A 21,321-nucleotide genomic window follows, 5' to 3' on the forward strand; every position below is an offset into this window, starting at 1 on the left:
GAAGATCAAAGTGCTGTGTACTCTTATTAAAACATAGAAAACGTGGCGTAAACACGGGGATGAAATCAGGCCAATCATCCGGACTGAAAAGATAATGGAAGGCCACAGCAGCTTTGATGATGAGGATCTATTAAGATTTCTCTCCGTGCCTTATTTCATTTTACCCAATGAATGCTAAAACTTGTGTTTGTAGCCTGCAAGAGAAAGTGGAGAAGTGCTTGGAGGATGGAGTACGGCTACCCATGCTGGACCTGAAGCAGCTGGAAAGGGAAAACACTCGTCTGCTAGAACAACAGAGCCAGAACAGCCTGGTACTGATCTCCCATGATGCACCTAATGATGCTTAAAACTGCTTTTATTTCCAGATGTCTTTGCCGCAGATGTCTTATAGTACATTATAAGCAATAAATTACTGGTAGATTGAAATTTTGCACTAAAGACTGAATATATACACTATACTAAATGTTTGGATTTTAATAATTAGGTTTATTTTTTTAAATATCAAATTCTCACCAAAATACAATAAAAACAGGGATATTGTAAAATAATTCAATTTAAAATTGTATAGGAATAAAAAGACAACAGGCCAATAGTTTGGGAACACCTAGTCATTCTGTATTAAATATATCCCACCTTTTAGAAAAATATTCAAGTTATCAAAGCCATGAAATAACACAAATGGAAGTAACCAAAAATTGTTGAATAAATCAAAACGTTTTATTTTATTTTATTTAACTTTTCTTTAGTTTACAGTCCGAACTACAGTCCAAGTTCTTCCTCACTGCAGCGTAAAATGCTGAAATAACACTTCAGACACATTCTCATTTTATTTTATTTATTTTATTTACTGGCTGCTTTTCTTTCTTTGGGCATTCAAATTATATAATTAAAATTTCTGTATTAAAATTGTAATTTTGTACACACACACACATACAGTGCCCTCCAAAACTACTGGAACAGTAAAGACAAAATTTATCTGTTGGCTGTGGAGTCAAGACATTTACAAATATGATTAAAAGATGAATATGAGACAAAACTACAGAATGTCACGTTTTATTATTGGGTTATTCAACACAACAGATGTTTTACCAGCTAAGAAGTTCAGCACTTTTAGAGTTTCATCCCTCTGTCTGATGTAAGCATAAGTATTGGAACAGTTGCCTCACAGGTCTTTCTAAGTGATCAGCTGTGTCCTGTTGCATTCATTCTTCAGATATTAAAAGCAGGGAATGTGTCGTATCAGTTATATCCATTACTTCTGTATTCTGAATCTTGTATTCGATGATGACACACACAAACCAGGATGAAGATGAGGGAGCTGACTTTGAGAGAAAAGCAAGCAATTTGGATGCTAAAAGAAAAGAGGAAGTCAATTAGAGCTATAGCAAAAACAACGGGCATGGAGAAATTAAGAGTTTGGAAACCACCAGCGACACCAACAACTACCTGATCGGCTGAGAAAACAACAGTAGCTGATGACAGACGAATCATAAAAGCTGTGAAAATTAACCCTAAAAGACTGTCTGTAAAATCACCAACAACTTCCAGAAAGCTGGGGTGATGCTCTGACAATCTACTGTCCTCAGGAGACTTTGACACAGAATTACAGATGCTACACAGCAAGATGCAAACCTCTGACCAGCACCAAAAATAGAAAGGCAAGATTAGAGTTTGCACAAAAGCACAAAGGTGAGCCAGAAGAGTTTTGGAACTGTGTTTATGGACCAATGAGACAAAGATGAAATTTTATCTAAGTGATGGGAAAGCAAAAATGTGGAGAAAACAAGGGAACTGCAAGTGATCCCAAGCATACAGCCTCATCTGTAAAGCATGGTGGAGGTGGTGTCATGGCATGGGCATGCATGGCTGTCTCTGGAACAGGCCCTCTCAACTTTACTGATGACTTAATCTATGATGACAGTAGCAGAATTAATTTGGAAGGGTACAAAACCATCTTGCCTACCAATATTCAAGAAAATGCCACCAGATTCATTGGGAAGTGCTTCATATTGCATCAGGACAATGACCCAAAACACCCTGCCAGTTCAGTCAAGGAATTTATAAGGGCAAAGAAATGGAAAGTCTTAGATTGCCCAAGTCAATCTCCAGATTTACATTTACATTTACATTTAGCAGACGCTTTTATCCAAAGCGACTTACATTGCATTCAAGTTCCAGTTTTTACATTTTATCAGCTCTTTTAAATCCGACTGAACATGAATTTCACCAGCTGAAGAGGAGAGTAAAGGCAGAAACTCCCCAAAACAAGCAACAATAGGAATTGGCTGCATTAAAGGCTGGGAAAGTATTTCAAAGGATGAGACCAAGAGTCTGGTGATGTCTATGGGTCACAGACTCGCTGCTGTGATTGTGTGCAAGGGATCTGCAACTAAATAATAGCTTTTAATCTTTTATATCTGCCTGATGTTCAACTGTCCCAATACTTATGCTCACATCAATGAGTGGGATGAACTCTAAAAGTGCTGTTCTTTTTATTTGGTAAAACATATATGAGCAGAAAAGGCTAATAAAATGTGACATTCTGTAGTTTTGTCTCATATTCATCTTTTAATCATATTTGCAAATGTCTTGACTCCACAGCCAACAGAGCAATTTGTCTTTACTGTTCCAATACTTCTGGAGGGCACTGTATATATATATATATATATATATATATATATATATATATATATATACAGGGCTCTCACGTTATAGCGAAAGTTTGGAGTGAGCTTAGGGGAGGGGCAATGCAAAGGGGAGGAGTCACTCAAAGGGGAGGAGCAACTCAAATATTTACAGCACCCAAGTTTTTGCTAGCAGTCTAATTTTACATATTGTTCATTGTATTTATGTATTTAAAAATACAAATGTATCAAAAATAAAAAGACACTTTGCCCCAAACGTGCCAACTGAACTGCAGTGCAATGTACTCAATGTACAGTTGTAGTTGTGCTAGCATATATATATATATATATATATATATATATATATATATATATATATATATATATATATATATATACACATATATATATATATATATATATATATATATTGGATGCATACTTACATATATGTAATTTCAAGCATTTAAGCCTTTAAATAAAAAAAATGTAAATTGTTTTTGGCCAATAGAGTATACGTCCAAAAATGCTGTCTAGGTAGAATGTTTTAAGGCAAAAAACACAAATTTCAGACCAAAGCCATGTGAAATGATTCACTCTGCGATTCCTTTTGTTTCAGCTGATCGAAAATCAGAAGCAGCAGATTGACAAACTCACTCTGGAGATGTCGGTAAGATGTCATTCTCTACCTTTGGTTGAGGAAGCTTGGTTTGGATTGGCTCTTATTTTTGGCTGGATGATAAGGCTAATGTTGAATTGTGTTATCAGAGCAGGCTTGCTTGAGACACACTAACCGCTGTCTGTCATCCTTCTTGCAGGCCCTGGAAAAGAAGTTGCAGAGGGAGCGGGGAATCACGCAGGAGCTCCGCAAACAACTCTTGGAATGCAAGGAGGAACTGGAAACCCTCTCCAAAACTCTTCAGCAGGTACGGCTCTCCAAACCACCCGCAAAGGGACTCCCGCTAAAAAAAGTCCCGCCAAGACTTTTTCATCCTAAATGATACAGATGAGCCTGCAAGTGGAAGTTAGAAGCTTGATCGAAGCCTCATTTTTGTGCCATTAAATTCCTCGCCCTGCTTTTTCATGGCAGTCGAGTCATTAATAACCCAACCGGCCCTCAGTGCGTTATTAGAATTCAGGACGTCATTTTTCAGCTTGCCGTCTCAAGGTGAGCGAGAGCACAGTCATGCGTGACGCAGCCGCACTGATCCACACAGACTCTCACAGAGCACAGAGGCTGTATATCATACCGCTGCCACAGGGACACCAGATTATTAGCAAGCGTGCTCTTACTGGCTCTCTTATGCGAGACCCGTGGTGTATTGTAAGGTTTGATTACCAAGTATAAAAGATCCCCATGTAAAGGATGACTGCGTTGGGCGGCAGTTTGGTTCCCTCATGATGCAGTTCACAACCGCTTTTAAACCACAAATCCTGCAGCCTTAAGTGTTTCATTTCCAAGCAACTGTTACATAAGAGTAGTTTTAAAACATGTTTGTTACATTTTAGCGGAGATTTATATTTTGCAATAAAGTATGCAAATCTGCATTGACAGATGGGCATTTCTAGTGTTCATGTAAACAACCATTCAAACGTTTGGGGTCGGTAAGTATTTTTAAAGTCTTATGCTCATGTTTATTTGACCAAAATACAGTGAAAACAGTAATATTGTGAAATATTGTTGCAATTTAAAATAGCTGTTTTCTACTACATTTTAATATATTCAATAATTTATTTTTATCAATGTTTAAAAAAAAAAAATATATATATATATATATATATAGTGCTGTATTATGATTAATCGTAATTAATTGCATCCAAAATAAAAGTTTTTATTTACATAATATTTGTGTGTACTGTGCATATTTATTATGTGTATATATAAATACACACACATGCAGCATTTTGAAAGTATTTACATGTATATATATTTATGTTCATATAATTTATATTATATATAAATATATTTAATATATAAACATAACATTTTATAGTACGCACACATATATTATGTAAACAAAAACTTATTTTGGATGCGATTAATCGCGATTAATCATTTGACAGAACTAATTTAATATATAAACGTAGTAACATATTTTTCTTAAATATATACATGCATGTGTTTATATATACATAATATATATATATATATATATATATATATATATATATAAACCTATTTCTTAATATTTTTGTGATAACTATGATCTGTTTTAATGATTCTGTTATAAGAAAGTTCAAAAGAACAGCTTTTTTATATTTTGTGCATCCTTGCGGAGTAAAAAATATTAATTAAAAGTAATCTCACTGAGTTTTACAAGTACATTTTCATTTTTACAGTATTTTTTCATATATTAATATTTGCATTATAAGTAATCCAGCATACGCCTGTTTGACTGTAAATTAGATACTAAGATATAAAAATCCTGGGCATTCCTAGTCATTTCATGTTTAAAATCATTACTTTTAATATTATTAATATTTAAATTTAATTTCATGTTTTAGTTGTCACTTCATATTCTCTGAGCCCAAATTTTTGAACAGTAGTTGAATAGAAACCAGTATGTGATTTCAGATGCAGCTTTTGTGTTAATTTTGTTTGTTTATTTTTTTATGCACTTAGTGTCATTTTGTTGCAACTCTCTAATTAATAGGCCTTTACTGTGTGCTCACTTTCTCCTTATCAATTTTCTGGAATTTGTGCAAGCTCTAGCAATATAATTGGCTGCATTCTAGCTTTGTGAAATGCTGTCCAGTATTATTTCATAATGACCTCATGTGTATAAATGAATATCTGCATCTTCTATAATGTACAACACAGAGAACAGTTTTCTTCTGGCTAGATGTGAATGAATTATCAAGCGTTTTCCGCTGATGTGCAGATTTGATCCCAACGTCCCCAATAGATCAGGGCACATGTTCTCCTCCGCTCTTGCTGTAGTCCTGCTGTGTAAGTGCTAGTAATTCCACCTCTCACTGTTTAATGTTTTGGACAACTTTCACAAACGGCTACTTATGAATTTCTTCTTGTAGCGCTTGTTTGAATATGCTCTGATGAATGGGAATGAGTTACGCCGGGAATCTGTATCAGGATGCACACAATTGTTAAGCTTAGTCATCAACGCTGTAGTCCAAACTCTGAAAGTTCCTCCCACGCTGCAGCGTAAAATGCTGAAATCACACTTCAGACACATTCTTTGTGTCCATAATAGCATTTGAAGGTGAAAATAACCATTCACTCAAATCTCCAGTGGCAAATGTGACAAGCCGGGGCTTCATTGTACTTCCATAATTTAAAATTAAACTGTGAATGTTCCCTTGAAAGGCTCTGTCCTGATTCATTCTGCTGTGTGTTTTTCTTTCTGTATTTTTATCTCCACAGAACCAAAGACAGCCAGACGAGGAGACGCTGAATGTGACCCCCGGGTCCTGTCTGAAGGAGGCCGGGCCCCTGTTGAAGGAGATGTCCCTGTGTCTGCTGGATCTGAAGGGCCTGTGCAGTGTCCTCACACAGAGAGCTCAAGGCAAAGAGCCCAACCTGGCCCTGCTGCTTGGCATCAAATGTAAATACTCATCCATAACATATAAAACTCTAGCCTTAGCAGCATATTATCTTTTTACAGTAGCCTTTAATAATCCAGAATAAACTTGTTTGACTTTAAATTAGATATTAAAATTCTGTTCATCCTTAGTCACTCGGAATTTATATTGCACTTTACCTTTAGTATTATTAATTTATTTTAGTGCTGTCAAATGATTAATCGCAATTAATAAAAGTTTTTGCTTACATAATATATGTATGTGTGCTGTGTATATTTATTATGTATATATAAATACCCACACATGCATGTATATATTTAAGAAAAAATTTATGTTTATGTATTAAATATTTATTTATAATATAAATTATGTGAATATAAATATAGACATGTAAATTGTGTATGTATTTATATGCAAACACACATTATGCAAACAAAAACTTATTTTGTGTGCAGTTAATCACGATTAATTGTTTAACAGCACTAATTATTTATTTAATTGTTTAACAGCACTTTAATTATTTCATTAATTATTTATTATTAATCATTTAAATTTCATATTGTAGTTCTCACTTCATATTTAAATATTTTTAATGAAAAATAGAACATTAAAATCACTCGTTTTAAATGATGCAAGTCAAATTATGCAGAATATCCATTTTTCATGTACAGTATGAAAAATGGATATCCGTTTTGAGATTTGCTAAAGGTTACATTTAGCAGTGTTTTAAAATTAATGGTGGGTTTTTTTTTTTTTTTAAGTTTGGGGTCAGTAAGTTTCATATGTATTTTTTAATGGGGGTTTTTTTCAAGTATGCATTGATTTTAAGTAAATACTGTTCTTTTAAATTATCAAAAAATCATGATAAAAAAAGTCTTAATATCATTGATAAGAAGTTCAAGAATGATTTCTGAAGGATCATGTGACACTGAAGACTGGAGTAATGATGCTGAGAGTTCAGCTTTGCATCACAGGAATAAATTACATTTTAAAATATATTTAAAATAGAAAAAAGGTTATTTTAAATTGTAATATTTCACAAAATTATTTGTTTTACTATATTTATTAAACAAATGCAAACTTGATGAGCACAAGAGATTTAAAAAATCTTACTAATCTCAAACTTTTGAATAGCAGTGTATCATCTATTTAAAATCCTTTTCTTAACTATTAGCATTATGCTAGGCTAGTAGGCTAAGTTGCTAGCTTGTTAACTGAAAACACAAAGAAATAGAAATGTTTATTCCGTTTAGCTTTGCTAATATAACGTGAAACACAATATGCCATTTAAAAGACATTAACATTTTCATAATTAAGAATAAATGCACTTTATTCCAGCACCAGATAAAGTACGCAGCCAATGGAATGAAAATTCCCATTTGTGACATTTTTTCCAGCTATGAGCTGCTCGGCGGAGGAGAACGAGAAGCCGCTGATGGAGGACGGCTTGCGGGCCAAGCTGGTGGAGGTGTGCCAGCTGAGGAAAGACATTGACGAGCTGCGGACGGTCATCTCGGACCGTTACGCACAGGACATGGGCGAAAACTGTGTGACGCAATGAGGCTTCCATTTCCACCTTGTCAGGACAGACGGCGCTCCCAGAGCTCATAAAGGGACCTGATGGAAACAAAAAAGGTCTTTGACTACTAAAGGTTAGACGAAGCTGTGAATCCAGTTTACAAGGACGTCTTTACAACAAGTTTCTTGTTTTTTTTTCTTTGAATGTTTTATTGTATTTATTGAGACTGCTTGAGGTTGGGTTCCTCACGCTGTTCCTGTCAGTTGTCTTTGAGGGAACGTAGTGCAACTGGTGTCCTAAAGTGCCTTGTGTTCCTGTTTGTGTACCTCCAAACTTCATGAACGTCAGTGATTTTTACCCAAAGAAGCTGGTCCATCCTCTACCCAACAGCTACAGGTCGCAGGTCGACGTTCAGGATCCTCAACGTCGAAAAAAACCCACAGGAACAGAAGCATTTAGCAACATCCTGCATTTAGTGTGGTTTAGTATGTTTGAGCCTCTATAAAAACGAGCAATGTTCCAGTTCAAAATAAATGACGGCAGAGGAATCCAGGTTAATCTATTCAGGATGCCGATTAACTATTTTTAATTTTAAGAATAAAATGAGCTGTTTTTTTTTAAGTTCGGTTCAGAACAAGTTGCACATGTTGAGTTCCAAAGGCAGACAGGAAATGGAAAGCTCTGCACTTCCTGTGACATGCTCATGACATTTTATATATACTTCAGATAGCACATGTATTTCTTAGGAATATGGACGAAATCAATGCAAAACTTGTTCACTCAGGTATTTTAAGAGTCTTTTATTGGCTGTGCTTGATCTGAATGCTTTCAGAAGGGAATTGGAGTGTCAGTAAGTTTGTTTTGACCCCAAGCAGAATTTTTTATAGTTGATAAAGTCCAGCGATGCGGTCATGTCAAGCTTTGCACAAGTATTTGCACCAAGGTGACGAATGTTTATTTCCAGTACAAGCATCTATATACGGCTTATGTATCGTGACTGTACTCTCGTTGTATTTAAAGTATATTAAGCATGCTTTCAAACTGAGGTTTTGTCATTGCGCTCATAATATCTTGTGCATGTGCATAGATTTAGAACTACTTTTCTTTTTATGTAAAGAAGGGAATAGATAAAGGTAACCAATTAGATGTATTCTGCGCTATGCAACCTGACGTTAACCAGCATTTATTATGCGTTTCTGCAGATATGTAATATTATTCTGTGCCTTTACGAATCTATGCAGCAGAACCACAGTATGACATCGAAGGATATTTTCCATAACTGGCAGAGACAAGTTTATTTCATAAAGGTGCAGGCAAGCTAAACCATATTCACAAGCAATGCATATTTATTCTCAGGCAGAGAGCTGCTCATAACCAGATGGAGAATGTATGTGGTGCTCTTCATTGTGCATTAGAGGACAGTGTGACTGCATGCTGAAGTGTATATATAAATACAAACGTGCACTGGTTGACATGACCCACTCACTGTGCACTGAAAGCCACTGGTTGGCTAAACAGTATGTTTGAATTTCTCATCGTTCTTTGAAATCTTAAGCTTTTAATTTTCCAGCTAGATTTTACAAATGCCAAAGGTCTATTTATGTACAATTCTTTTGTTCTCAAAAGTATTAACTATTTTTCCATTTTGTAAAATGCTTTTCATTTGTACAAATGTCAAATAAAGTATTTTTCTACATCGGTTCAACGTTTTTGCTAACAATAGATCTTTAAGAAAATAAATGCACATTAATTTTCAAATCTTGATGTAATGTATAAGGGTCAATATCACCATAGTGCGCCTTTGGACCCTCAAAATAATTTCCCATTTGCCTTGTCATAAATTGTAGACACTCAAGCACTATAGAAACATTAGCTGAGCTCCCACAATTTTTTTTTTGATAATTATGGGCCATTATTCAAAGCATAAACCATAAGATACGTCCACCCTGTCATGGATATATATTACTGTTAAATACGTTTTCATTGCAAAATTAAGATGCAAATTATATTTTCTGAAAGGTATGATGTCCCTTTCCTAAACAGGGTTATTTGTTTGCTTTCAAATTATAAACACAAATGTACACCATGTGATCTTATAGAAACTCATTCAATTTGCACATGTATTTTTTTTCTTATTTGGAGAAAATTGATATTTGGATGCAGTCTTTGTTTGCATGTTATTGCCCCCACACGTAGCTATTGAACACACTGGCTTATATAGATATAATTGAATTATTTAAAATATTATTGTAAAATATCAAGATGACAGGGTGGACCAGCACATGACGGTGTGGACACAAAGCAGAGCACACAAATCATGACAAAATATGAAAATGAAACATTTATGCGACTTGTAAAAAAAAAAAATTATATATATATATATATAATTAGGGATGCAATGATACCATTTTTTTTCAGAACCAATCCGAACATTCTGAGTATCTGCCGATACCGATCCAAGCCGATACCAGCGCAGGTTTTTTTTTTAATCGATGTAGAATTTCTATACTTCTCCATGTTGACCTGATCGTCACTCTTTTGTGTGTTAAACACAATCTACTACAATTAGAGAACTTCATTTTAATGAAAAATATCCAATAACCTAGTTTATAATAGTATTTTTATCATAGATTGATATATTTTTTTATTTGCTAAGTCAGCAGCAAAAGATACTCTAGAAAAATCATGGGTGCACAATTACCTGAAGCATTTTTTACAAATAAAAGTGAATAAGTGTACATGCATCCATAAAGTACATGCATTTCATTAAAATAAATTTCTAAATCAAATAGTCAAAAGTATATTTCAGGTGCTTTGATGGGAAAAAAAAAAAAACTAGGCAGTAATCAAGTGTTTGTTTTTTCAAATCTATATGCAAATATATAAAATACATTCTCTCTAGAAAACTAATTAACTTTAACAAAAATCTTTAAAAAACGCTGGGTTTAATTTGTACTTCAGGGTTTTTCAAAACTTAAGGAAAAACAATAAGACGTAAGTGGAGCATAGAGGTGCTTTAATAAATCAGCAACCCTGCAGTCTACCATGGTAAGATTAACCCAAGTAAAAAGTCACATGATAGTTACAATAAAAGCATCTCAAATGGAGACCAGTGATCATTTGGCATGCTAAAACCAATACAACATTAAAACAATTACGGTTGCATTTACTCTGACATAAATTGAGAATGAATGATTTTGTGGACTAAAACCTGAGGACGGACAACTTAAAAAGGTTGCAAAACAACAACAACAAAAAAAAGTCTAAAAATACAAGTTAAAAAAAAAACCTAAAAACCTGCATGTTATAAAAAGGCAGTTAAAATACTTCAGAGGTTTGTGTGAGTGTATGAGGTGTATTCAGGCCTGAAGTGTGTTGAGATGGCTAAGACAGTCCTGAGCGCACTGCAGCACCATTCCCTTCAGCGCCTGCAGATAGAGCTCCTGCCCAGAGTTCAGGTACAGCCACATGAGTCGACTCAGCTGCGCCATCAAACAGTCCCCGTGCAAACTCTCTGTTCAAACAAAACACATCCAGGCCATCAGGAGACAAACCAACCTTCACTTATTCATTCTTTTAAATGGCCAATTCAGATACAATATGTAGACAGGAAAATGACTGATATACAAAAAACTAGTTCATGATAAATGTACACAATTGCTGATTTGAAAACAAACATTTAAATCTAAAATCACATTTTAAAAATGTAAACAATATAAAATTAAATTTGTCTATTTTATAAATAAGAATTGTATATACATTTCTTCTCAATATTTCTTACACATTACAATAAAAACTTTTAATATTTGAATATTTAATTTTAGTAAAACAAAATACATTAATACATTTAAAAAAATATTGATGTTTGCATTTTCGCACTACTACACCTTAATCCTAAAATGCCACAGAATGAAAACAAAATGCAAACAGTAATTAAAAAACAAAAAAAAACAAAAAAAAAAACAGTATGAATAGAAAAACAAACAAACATATTTTGAAATTCAAACATGTATATTATTAATTTCATGCCATGGTTCTTAAATTATTTTTCATTTTAATGTTTAAATTTCGTATGGAATGTCAGTATTTTCATTGTTATTACATGTTATATATTAACAATAATTTTTTTTATTATTATTAAGTTTTAGTTTCTTATTTCCTTTCATTACATTGCATTAATCAAATTGGCCAAAATTTGGCAAGTACTAAAACCGGCATTTACATAAAACTTGTAAGATCCTGCTAATGCAAATGTCATGAACTCTGTGTGGTCCTGACCGTTCACAGAGGACTGGATTAACACCAACACACTTGCACATCTGCTGAACAGCATTCTATAAGACAGCATCAGCATAAAAAGATGTTAATGAGACAAATCTAATAAGAGGTAACACAGAGGGCAGCAAAGACTAGACCCGAGGGTCTCAGAAGACAACAAAACCATCGGCAGAGACTACAAATTTAATATGGGGGATTAACCACAATATGAGCTACTGGGTTATGTATGGTTGCTGTGCAGTCATTTAGATCGATTCAGGGTCCTTTTACACGTGTTGTGCATATCATGTTAGCTGAACCCACCTTGAGAGATCTTGGTGTCAAACTCCAGCAGCGTGTAGAGCGATTCAGGCAGCAACTGTCTCGCCCAGCTGTTCTCCTCCAGGTAAATCCAATTCCGGATCAGCCTCTTTCTACGCAAGAAACCTTGAACGTGATCCAGGTACAACGAATTACCAGACACCAGATACAGCCTTAAAAAAAAAAAAAAATTATATGCATGAGTTGGAATAACCATTATGAAAGCAGCTACACAAGGCAAGTCTAATTATTTGTCTTTTCATTAGCTTGGGAAATAAGACAACAATTATTAATAAGCCACAATGAGAATTAAAAACCAAAAACAAATGTAATGGCTTTTGCGGGGAAAGTTATTTTTCAAGCACTTCTGAAGAACGAGGCATTCATCTTTACAGTCTCTGGAGATTTGCTCCTGTATAATGACTGGTACAGCTTCAAACAAAACACCCTGGAAGAAAAAACACTTAAGAAAACTCCATTTGTGTGCAGCAAACACATGCGCAGACATAGGGATTATTAGCTCAATTTAAAACCAGCCAAGCAGGACTGATGGGTTTGAATGCTAATGATCAATTAGACAGAGATAAGATTGTAGGGAAGGGCTAAACTACATAACTACAACGGTTTCATTTTGAGAGTTTTGTGCAAATAAAATAAAACAACATGCATATACACACACAGACACTTTAAAGTGCCATATAATGCAAACAGAAACATTAATAAATTATTTGTATAAAACTGAAAGGAATACATTTTTATTGTGCAAAAGCATGAAAATAAAGTAAAGATTAATCAAATTAAATAAGTTTACATACAAGTTGCTTTTAGTGGTAACACTTTACAATAAGATTCATTAGTTAACGAACTAAGAATGAACAATACTTCTACAGCATTTATTAATCTTAATGTTAATTTCAGCATTTACTAATTTATTAAAAATCGCAAGTTGTGTTTGTTAACATTAGTTAATGCACTGTGAACTAACGTGAACAAACAATGAACAACTTTATTAAATAACGTTAACAAAGATGAATAAGTGGTGTAATAAATTCGCTTTAAAGTGCCATATTAAAATAAAAATGTAAATATTAATAATATTGAGAACGACAAAGTACTGGCATTTAAAAAAAAAAATAATAATTGTATTATCCATGCTATGAATTTAAAAAAATAATTTTATTTTAATGTAAGTGGCATATAAAATTACATTTACATTACAAATACATTTTATTAGTGTTTGCATTTTCATGCTGTGGCCCTTAAACATATAATATATATATATATATTTTTTTAAAAGGCATAGCATGGAAAAATACACATAAAAATAAAAACTATATTTTAGTGCCATAGCATGAAAATGTTTGTCCAGTATGGGAAAAAAGAACTATAATATTCAGGTCTTCTCGTTTCTTCAAGTGATCACTTTACCACTTTAAATCACTCTCACATCTGCTTATGTAAGACGATCGGCCTCAAGGAACATCCCACTTAACTTTTACATTTATTCATTTAGCTGACGCTTTTATCCAAAGCGACTTACAATTGCTATATATGTCAGAGGTCGCACGCCTCTGGAGCAACTAGGGGTTAAGTGTCTTGCTCAGGGACACATTGGTGTCTCACAGTGGATTCGAACCCGGGTCTCTCACACCAAAGGCATGTATCTTATCCACTGCACCATCACCACCCCCCACTTTTCACACTACTGTTCTCTGATGCTGTGGGATCAGGCTGACTTTAGAGCGGAATTCAGTCCATTCTCTTTGAGATCAGTCACCATACACTTCAAAGATGTCATCGACTGGCTGCGGATCTCAGGCCGTAAGTTACTGCGGGCTATTTGTTTGAAGCTGCCAGCGGTGCTCGTATCTCCACCCAGAGCACTCTCCAGGCTTCAAAGCCCAGTCTGAAAGCCAATCACTACTAAAGCTCAACACTTTCACCACTAGCTTTTAATGGAAACGACAGCAATTAAAGTAATAGAGAAACAATTTACAGCCTGAAAATAGTGATTGATGGGAATGCTAAAAGCAACGCTCCTATGGGTACCAGCAAATAAGTGTCACTAATCTAACATGATAATTGTGAAAGAGCCTCATTTAAGCAAAACGCTGCATCAGTTCGGATTTTTCACCATGTTATGAAAATAAGCTTTGCAAAGCAGTTGCTTTGTGCTGAAGAATATAATCGCCATCAATAGTAGCTTGCTTTAACTTAAATCAGTTTCGTAAAAAAGCATTTCATTTTATTTAGACATTTGTATTTTATTTGAATTTCAATAAATCACAAAAAAAACCATCTAGCTTCATTTAAATAAATTTTTAAAGTTTAAAAAATTAAGTTAGATTTTTTTTTTCATTTAAAGGAAATAGTGAAAATCTTGTGTTTTATTTGGGGTTTTATCTAAAATAATTACACGTTAGCTCAATTTAGTATTTTTAAATGCGTTTCAAATACAAACGATCATTTAAACAAAGTTAAATTGTTTTTATTTATCTAATATAAAAAAAGCTAACATGTATTTAAAGAAAGAAAACGTAAAAAAAAAAGTTTAGATTTTCTCATTAATCCAAAAAAAATATACAAATAAACAAACATCTTAAATTAAGCAAACGTTTTACATTAAAATCTTACATTAAGATTGCATTATTCTACATAAAAAATAAGTCAAATAAAGATTTTTATATTAATAAAATTAAACATTTATATTTATTTCCATTTAGGCACTCAAATTTTAATTAATAAATTAAATCAAGCTAACATTATGTATCTAAACAAACAATTTTAAATGTGTAAAAGATTTACTTTACAAAATCAGTTTTTAAAACATTTTCAGTGAGTCATTTATTACATTATATGCCTAATTCTGTATTCTTGGGGGAAAGAGAGAAAGTCTGACAGACAGAGTAATCGAACAGACTCAAGCAGGACTGACTTGTAGTAGGGGAGCGACTCAATCATTTTCCAGTTGACATAATTTGCAGCCGTCTCCTCCAGCGTACAGACACGGGTCATCTGGACTTTAGCCACCTGCCAGAAGTGCTCGTGCTCGATAAGCGTCTCCTGCATCTCCCGTCTCAGCAGTAGATACACACCCTCCAGTGTATCTTCATAAACCTGCCAATGACACATCACTCCATCAGCAAACAATATTCCACCTGACCTTGCTCCTGAAAAACAGCATGCATAGGGGAGCAAAACAAAATTTGCATATTAATAAAAGTGCAATAAAAAAAAAAAAAAAAAAAAAAAAAAAAAAAAAAAAAAAAAAAAAAAAAAAACTGCACACAAAGTGCTATCCAGTTAGCATTAAAATATATATTTATATCCTAGTCAAAGACTATTCTGATATCAAGCATATAGGTTATGCAAAGCACATACATAAAAACCCTGAAACGAAACTGACTACATTAACCTTAGTTGAAAAACATAAAATGCACATTTAATGTCTCTCTGGTCCTCTGTGTGTCCTTGGTCACATGTGTTGTAAAACAGTGTATAACGGCAGGAAGGTTCGTATGCTCAGACGTGCGATGTAATTGACTGGGACATGCACCGATACGTCTATAATCCATTTAGGCAGCCATTAGATAGGAGCGTCTGCTCACGCCGTGACCTGTGAAATCATTTTCCCTGGCTAATGAAAGGCAGAAGATGAGCACTGCTGGAATATTTAAGATCACGTCCTCTGAGAAACTTATTTGGCATTTTTCAGATGGGGAAGAGAGATATCAGTTGGAACAGAACAGGGAACAATCATGTGTGAAGAAAACTTAGTCCCTGGAAAGACAGCATGTCAAATTTATTCAAACATCACAATGCACACCAGGGAGAGAGGACTTCATGTCAAAAGAAAAAAATTAAAATTAATTCTGAAATATTGTTCAGTTTCCTGCATGTATTCCATAGACATACCTTTCTTCGCTTCAGTCGGCCCCAATCGCGGCCCAAGATCCAGGCCATGAGAGACTTGCACATGGAGAAGTAGTTTCCGACAGTCTGAATCCCTGACGGAAAGAAACAAGTAGAGTCAGAGCATGAGATGATACTCCAAGAGACTAGAGCAGTAACATTTGATCTACAGACGGATTTCCTGCCAAAGGACTGGTACAGGCATACAGCAGGTTTTGCTTGGTTCTTCAAGGATTTGCAGATTAAGCCAATTCTCCAGCAGAGGCTGTTACTGGTATTTGCTAAATCTATTATTGGTTAAAGGAATAGGGGGGAGAAGCAGTTTTACAAATAATAGGCTAACAGTTTCCTTTATTTTAATATTTTTTAAAGTGTAGTAGTAATAATAATAATAATAATAATAATAATAATAATAATGCAATAAATAATAATAATAAAAATAATAATGGCATTGTTTATATAAAACAAAGCTACTACTACTACTAATAAATAATGTCATTGTTTACATTTAACAAAGCTAATAATAATAATAAACACTTAAAATGTTATTCAATAAATAAATTATATAAAAGGTATGCAATCCATTTAAATAAAACGCTAAACGTATTGTCATTACACAACACAATAACAAAAATAAGTTAAAACGCTAATAATAATAATAATAATAATAATAAGTAATTTATATAAAGCAATGCAATCTGTTTACATACTAAAGTTATTATTAAAAAGCAAAAAGCAAAATAATGGTAATATTAATATTAAGAATAAATTAAATTACTACTACTAATAATAATAATAATAATAATAATAATAATAATAATAGCTATTCAATCAATCTGAATAAAAAATCAACAACATCACCTTTAAATTATTTAACCAAATAACTCACCGAGGCTCTCATCTCCCCGGGCCAATCGGCCTCTCCAGTAGTCTTTGGTGATGGGGTGCAGGGAGGCCAGGTACCTCACATCACACAGGGTTTCGCCCCAGGTGGCCACCTTTCTCTTGCTGTGCTTCTTCCACTGCAGGAAAATGGATCGCAGCTGCTTGTTGTACGGAGCCGGCTGACGAAATAACCAGTACGTGAAGAGCCACTGGAACCTGCACTGGACGTATTGATGGTACATGGACTCCAGCTCTGTGTGCTCTAAACCAGTACATAAAATGGTTGTCAGTGCCAACAATACTACACATTGAAAGCTAAATGGGCAGAAAAAGTAACACTGCAATAAAATGCATTCATAAATCTGTACAATTGCACCTTACAGAAGGAACTCCAAAACCTCAGGTGCAAGTTTGAAAGACCTTTATATCATCACTGACCAGGATGCACTACATCCTGTTCAAAGCTAACAGCTATAGAACATGGGCCTTTCATATACTACTAGAGTATTAAAAGAAACAGGAAATAGCAGGTGAGGGTGAACTATGAGTCACAGTCCTTCTTCAGACACATCATTCAAAAACTGTGCATCATACCCCAACTTTCCGATCAAGGGCCCATCACAGCAGTTTGAAATGATCCACCAGCGCAAAAAATTGGATTACTACATCTTTCTTTAGAAATCCTATTACTTTCAAAGGGGGGAAAGCAAAACAGAGAAAGCAAAGACATATAAAAGGTCAACCAGACCAACAAGAGCACCCAGACACCCTCATGTCCTTTTGGTTAAGACGACAATACAGTACAGTTGGCGTGAGTCACAATCTAAATGCAATGCAAAAGTGCCAGGGAACATATTGCAGTTGACTGGATTCACTCCAGCACTCACAGAGGATTAAAGCAAGGATATATTGCATAATATATTATATTACTTTGGCAATCTTAAATCACAATATTCGCAACGTTCTCGCACTTTTTATTTGGCCATTAAGCTTCCTAAAAACTTGGCAAGCAGACAAGTTTCACGAAATGGGATGCAAATATCTCACCACTGTTTTGGTGCTGGCTGAAAACATGCTGAAAGACCAGTGAGACACTACCATGATGCTTCAGTGCAAGATGATACAGCTCCCTCCATTCAAACTTGAGGGTGTGACAATCTTCAGCTTTCTCTGGGAAACAGAATAACACGTTAGGCTAAAATTAAACATGGAAAGCCCCATGTGACAGCTGAGAGTACCTTGGAGTTTGTCCTGGAACAAATCTGCAGAGATTCCCCACAGTTTCTCCACATCGCTGCAGGGAAGCCTCACTGAAGGCAAGGGAACGCTTTCCTCCAACACGAGCCACTGGATCCAGTACTTGTGTGGCGCGAGCGGGATCTCCACAAAGAGTTTCTCCTGAAATGCACGGTTACAGTAGATGTTTCTGAAGAGGGATCTCCACATAAAAACCAGACGGAAGGCAGTTTTGGCCGTTACGGGACACCGGGCTTGGGTATATGACAGACTGACCCCAAACGAATCCTGTGGAGAGATTTGGGAGAGAATATGCAAGTGACCACTGGAATAGTCTGTTAGGACCACTAATTACATTAAACCACTTCAAGCCTGCAGGTCAAAATAAATAAAATCTCCCAAAACCTCATGTAATGGGAATAGAAATGTATTATTTAAATTCTTAGGTAGATGGGTCAAAGACGTTAAGATGTCCGCATCAAAAGAATCTTAGAAAAAAAAGTGACTTTGTGTCCATAGAAAGCACATTAAATGTAAGTAAAGTGTCTACTTTAAAGGCTTAGTAAGCTACTTTTAAGCTAATATGTTTAACTGTCAAAATTTGGTTGAAATAATGTTACATTGTCATTCAGTGTAACAATATTTATGTAAAAATTCAAACAACAGGCTTATTCTGACTTATACATATTAAAATATAATAAAAGAATAAGGGAGCATATTAAATTTGATTGTGTTTTAAATAAGTAAAACATTCTTACTGACAAATGGGCAAAAGTTAGGATAGTGGCAAACTTAAAAAATCTAAGATTACAATTTAGTATTTGGGGTGAAAGTAATTAGTCTCTTAATATGTCAAATTGATTTTTGTTGTAAATAGGCCTAAGATTGTTACATTGAATGACAATTTAGTGGGCGTCTTCTGTAAATCAGGGAAAAAATGTATGATATTTATTTTTTGCGCAGAAAAAACTAAAAATTTAAATTAGTTAAAATTTGAAGACAAAAATGGCCATGTCAAAAAAACGGTCATAAATATTGGAAGCACAGAGTTAAGTCTGGTCTCATTTTAAAGAAGACACATGGCAGATTATTGTTGAAGTAAAAAAAAAAAATTATACAGGTTTAAGTTTATGAAAATGATTTATAAACTATTAAACTTTAACTTTGCTTTATAGACCCTTTATAGACCAAACCTGAAAAAATAAATGGCACCATCTGGTAAAAAAATAAATTTTGAAGCCTTGCCAACACAATAAAAGCCTATTAACAAAAATTGCATCATTTTACAGTTAAACGGCACTGCGATTAAAAATAGCAGTTTTAATGGGTTTCAATGGGGACATTTTTGTCCAAAAGGTGCTGAGTGTTTGACTTTTTGTACCTAGTGTCAAATAGATTTATTAAAGGAAATGAGGGTGGAATATTAAAATTATAATGAAAATACATACCTGAGCTTAAATTTATGGAGTTAGCATTAACACAGGCAAAAATATAATAAAAATTAAAAAAAACACTAAAATGGACAAAAATGTCCATAAGGGTGCACAAGGGTTAAACACTTTTTTTTGTCTTTGATCCACATGTGTGTAATAGCTGGATTGCTGTTATGCTGATTGTGGATTTTGGTGTCCTTTCAGGATTCTTTTTTCTGGTGTATGACAAAGATTAGAATCTCTGCGAACCATTTAAATTGCAAACAGACTTAAAAAAATAAATTATAATAAACCAAAAATAATAAAACACAGAAATGCGCAAAAAAACGAATTAAAAACGAGATGTTACTGTTTATTTAAAAAATTGCCTAAATTAAAAACACACCGAGTACTGAATCATTTTGGAGTATTTTTTCTTACTGACTCAAATTCACAACCATGCACCAACTGTAGGCCATTTTTCATTTAAGCTGCATTCCAAGACTGAATATAGCAAGATCAAATATCATACTTAAAATGTATTCAGTAACATCTAGGTAAAAGTTACATAACTCCGAGAATGACTCTGTGCTTTGTGTTTTGAAGTAGCCTGGAGTGGCTATAAACGAATCAGACATCACGGTCTTATACGTGGATTATCTGTCAGATCACATTTCAGTCATTTTTGTTCACATAACCAAACATAAAATGACCCAAGGAAATGTTTTAACTATATAAGATAATGTTTCTTATTTGTGACCCTGGACCACAAAAATCAGTCATAATTAGCAATAATAGCCAACAATACAAAAATGTCAAAAAATTATCGATTTTTCTTTTATGCCAAAAATCATTAGGGTAAAGATCACGGTCCATTAAGATCTTTAGTAAATTTCCTACCGTAAATATATCAAAACTTACTTTATGATTAGTAATATGCATTGCTAAAAACCTAATTTGGGGAACTTTAAAGGCGATATTTAGATTTTTATTTATTTATTGCACCCTCAGATTCCAGATTTTCAATAGTTGTCTCTTGGCCAAATATGGAAAACTTATTTATTCAGCTTTCAGATGATGTAGGCCTATAAATTTCAGTTTCAAAAAAATTGACCCTTGACTAGTTTTGTGGTCATGGGTCAGGTTTTCTCTACAACTCTGCTACTTGTTCAGTGTCATGCCGCGTTTGACTCGGTTCCGAGTCGTTTGGACACATGATTCAAACACGCTGTTCGCCACCTACTGGCTTAGGTATGTACAAGGCATAAAGTAAGAATTAACGTAAAAAATTCGACTCGCAGTGATGAATCAGAAATCTAATTCCCACACAAATCATACCTGGACGTGTGTGGTCCACAGAGAGTTGCACGAGCAAACTCGAAACAATAAGCTGCACGTGCTGCCGAGCCTCAGCAGCGACACTGGGTCCAAGTTCCTCAGTATAACCAGGAGAACTTCATCACTTAAATGCAATAAGCCCGTTTCCGAAGTAATATCTGCTGTATTCAGATGGGGCTCCTCGTCTGTGGCGGCACTCAGGCAAGATAATTGCTCCCAGGTCGCGCTGAAGTCTGCCATACCTGTGCCGGTGTCACCGCGCTGCTTGCAGCCGCCT

General features: G+C 34.5%; 2 protein-coding genes across 2 annotated transcripts in view; one reads left to right on the plus strand and one right to left on the minus strand.

Annotated features, from left to right (window-relative positions):
* Positions 1-9,384, plus strand: part of LOC306844315 (centrosomal protein of 85 kDa-like) — a 57,682-nt gene extending 48,298 nt beyond the window's left edge. The window contains 5 exon segments of the mRNA XM_079376332.1: positions 194-311; positions 3,244-3,294; positions 3,443-3,550; positions 6,007-6,187; positions 7,562-9,384. Coding sequence (XP_079232458.1) covers positions 194-311; positions 3,244-3,294; positions 3,443-3,550; positions 6,007-6,187; positions 7,562-7,725 — 622 coding nt within the window. The 3' untranslated portion in view covers positions 7,726-9,384.
* A 1,658-nt stretch (positions 9,385-11,042) lies between these two features.
* LOC306843506 (uncharacterized protein) lies at positions 11,043-21,284 on the minus strand (the record flags this gene model as incomplete). Its single annotated transcript, XM_079375030.1, has 8 exons — positions 11,043-11,197; positions 12,265-12,434; positions 15,197-15,378; positions 16,177-16,268; positions 17,063-17,320; positions 18,106-18,228; positions 18,297-18,582; positions 21,045-21,284. The coding sequence occupies 8 exons, from the start codon at positions 21,282-21,284 to the stop codon at positions 11,043-11,045; spliced, it is 1,506 nt and encodes a 501-aa protein (XP_079231156.1).
* Between the last annotated feature and the right edge of the window lie 37 nt (positions 21,285-21,321).

This window comes from Barbus barbus, assembly GCF_936440315.1.
Source record: "Barbus barbus genome assembly, chromosome: 24".
Taxonomy (NCBI): domain Eukaryota; kingdom Metazoa; phylum Chordata; class Actinopteri; order Cypriniformes; family Cyprinidae; genus Barbus; species Barbus barbus.